Source organism: Atta colombica, unplaced genomic scaffold (assembly GCF_001594045.1).
Source record: "Atta colombica isolate Treedump-2 unplaced genomic scaffold, Acol1.0 scaffold73, whole genome shotgun sequence".
Lineage (NCBI taxonomy): Eukaryota > Metazoa > Arthropoda > Insecta > Hymenoptera > Formicidae > Atta > Atta colombica.
Genome location: NW_017259565.1, coordinates 388,312 through 390,959, shown reverse-complemented (window position 1 = coordinate 390,959; position 2,648 = coordinate 388,312). Strand labels below are relative to the sequence as shown.

Genomic DNA, 2,648 nt, shown 5'->3' with positions numbered 1-2,648 from the left:
ATATTATATTGTTATATTATATTTTTATATTTATATCAAAAGTGCATTTATTAAATACGTTTTTATACAAAATGAATTTTTTTTTCTGAAATACTTTTTTCGATACAGTACGTTTTCAACCATTTCGCATGTGTGTGTAACATGCCCCAATCGTACCACCTTCTGAGATGAGTAAGGTATAAACATGAGTATTCGCATATCCGCCATTTTTACTCCTTTCCCCACTCCTTGTTTTATTCCCACTTCACCGCTGAGCTGAGAAGTGATCGTTATAAGTTATATCTTCTAAGTATTGGAAATTTTGTAGCTTCGTATTTATGTATTTCTGTACTTCGAAATTTTATCATAAGACTAAGAGACGAAAAGAAGGATATAAAAAAACTGAAATATTATATATTAACGAAGGCAAAAAAAATTTATAAAATGCCTTGTTGCGTTGCGGTAAACTGTGTCAATAGATCAGAAAAAGTATTCGATTATTTAAATTTCTTGTGGATATTCATCGACAACTTGCTGTATTGTTGTAAAATAAATACATGACTTGTGAATAAACATCATTACACTTTCTTGCAGAGAAATTTTAATCCTTTTCTTCAAATTGACATACATTTGGCACCTTATCTAGAAATAACCTGAATGCCAGACACTTTTCAGGCAGGTATTAATATTATGATTCAACTGATTTTGAGAGCAAAAATGGAATGAAAGGAGCTACAAAATTTCAAGCAGCAAATCATAATCTGTAATGATCATAACTCGTCATAGCTCAGTGATGAAATGGAGACAGAGCAAGTAGTGAGAAATGGAATAAAAATGGTGGACGCGAACACCTACCTTTCTAATGCTTTAAGGTGAAGCAAATGGAGTGTGCTCTTAATTGATCCATGGAGTATGCTCTACGCGTCGCGAACATCTAGTCTAGCCATATTGATTCCGATGACGCGACGTTTTGGAGCATGTGACGCGAACAAACCTTTAGTTATCCAACAGATATCAGAGGATGTACTTTTATTAGTGGTCTAGTTTCCATCGAGAGTTTAAATCAAATTAGAATGTAAGAACCAACCAATTATAATCAAGCATTCCCTTGTCGTTCGACTTCAGGGGAATACTCGACTGGTTGGTTCTTACATTCGGCTTAAAGCCTCGATGGAAAGACCAGTGTGTGAGATCCCACGAACGTCTTAAGGTGCCTTTTCATGCTAACGCTCAACGCTCATTTTCAGTGTCAAAATAGATCACATAATTAAAATTGACTTAATAAAATTCGTCAATTTCTATCATGTGACTTATTTTGACGCCAAAAGTGAGCGTCAGCATGAAAAGGCATCTTTAGACTGGAATCAAACTACGCATTGAAATTTGACCAATGAAAATAAAGGAATTTTAGCTCCTATTTTGATTGGTCAAATTTCAATCTTTCAATCTTCCATGTGTAGTCTGATTCCTGCCTGAATTCCCGACATCCCGTGGGATATTCAAAGAACTATGGAGTTTGGACGTTAAAGTCTTAAACATAATAGGCACAGGCCAGAAGGATTACATGGTGTGTTCAGTTTACAAGCAACTCTCTTTAAAATTAGTGCTCTCTGTCGTTTCTCTGCTTCTCGTTCCGCAAGGACTACAACTATGAAACGCGAAACATGAGACAATATTCATAATTTTTATTTTAAAATCATCTTAAATATAATTTTTAAGATGTTCATACAATCTTCGGGTTGTGACGTATGATATCTTAAGATTGATTTAAGACAATCTTAAATGTAAAAATCGATTATGAATACCTATTTTGCGTCATGAAGTTGGTATTGAATCTTTTCTTGCATGAGAACTTGCAACTACCATTTCAGGTAATTATTTAGAATTTAGAATATCCCCCTCTTATTATTTCAAATATTAATAAAAATATACTCATTGTATGTACTCATAAATGTAATCAATATTTTTTGCAAATATTGCAGACTTTCTTGGCTTCGAATTCTTTGCTATTCGTTGTTAAACTTCAAAGACATGCGGCAAAATGTATTTTGCGTCGGAAGTGCGTCATGTATAATTTTTAATAGTTATGAATTGCTGCGTATGAAAAATCAGCTTTACTCTTCTTCTTTTTCTAATTTTGAGCTAGAAAAAGACGAAGAGTAAATTGAATCAAGATTAAAGTTAATCTACACTAGTGGAAACGGGCATAAAAAGTCACTGTTACAAAAATTTTGTCTGCGGCAGCTCTAAACTTTTACGTGCAATTTTGACTATTCTATCTACAAAATTCTAAAAATCGTGGTGTTTTTTTTTAGATCAACTTGCACATTTGATGAATTTTGGGGTTTTTTGGTGAATTTTCAAGCAGGGCTTTATTATTTTTTACCCATGGCAATCCTGAAAAGTTATACAAGCGAAATACTCGTTTTGCCGGGCTTTTGATACAATCCTTTCTATCACATCACGTTGCACTGCTTCATAACTTTTTTTAGGATTTCAATTCTTTTAACATTGGTTTTGTTTGACTTTACTGAAGCCAATTATGCCGAAAGTAAATACAATACTTAATTATTTCACATCCCCGAAAACTATCAAAAAGTTAGAAACGACAAAGGAAGAACGAGATAAGTCACAAACTCCTAAGAGAGATCTAAAGAACAAAGGTTTGT

At 33.3% G+C, this 2,648-nt stretch overlaps 1 protein-coding gene across 1 annotated transcript in view; it reads left to right on the top strand.

The window, feature by feature from the left end:
* Positions 1 to 2,406: 2,406 nt before the first annotated feature.
* LOC108692509 (probable DNA mismatch repair protein Msh6) overlaps positions 2,407 to 2,648 on the top strand; it is a 7,735-nt gene continuing 7,493 nt past the window's right edge. Inside the window, exon 1 of the mRNA XM_018200800.1 lies at positions 2,407 to 2,647. Coding sequence (XP_018056289.1) covers positions 2,522 to 2,647 — 126 coding nt within the window. The 5' untranslated portion in view covers positions 2,407 to 2,521. The remainder of the gene's footprint in view (position 2,648) is intronic.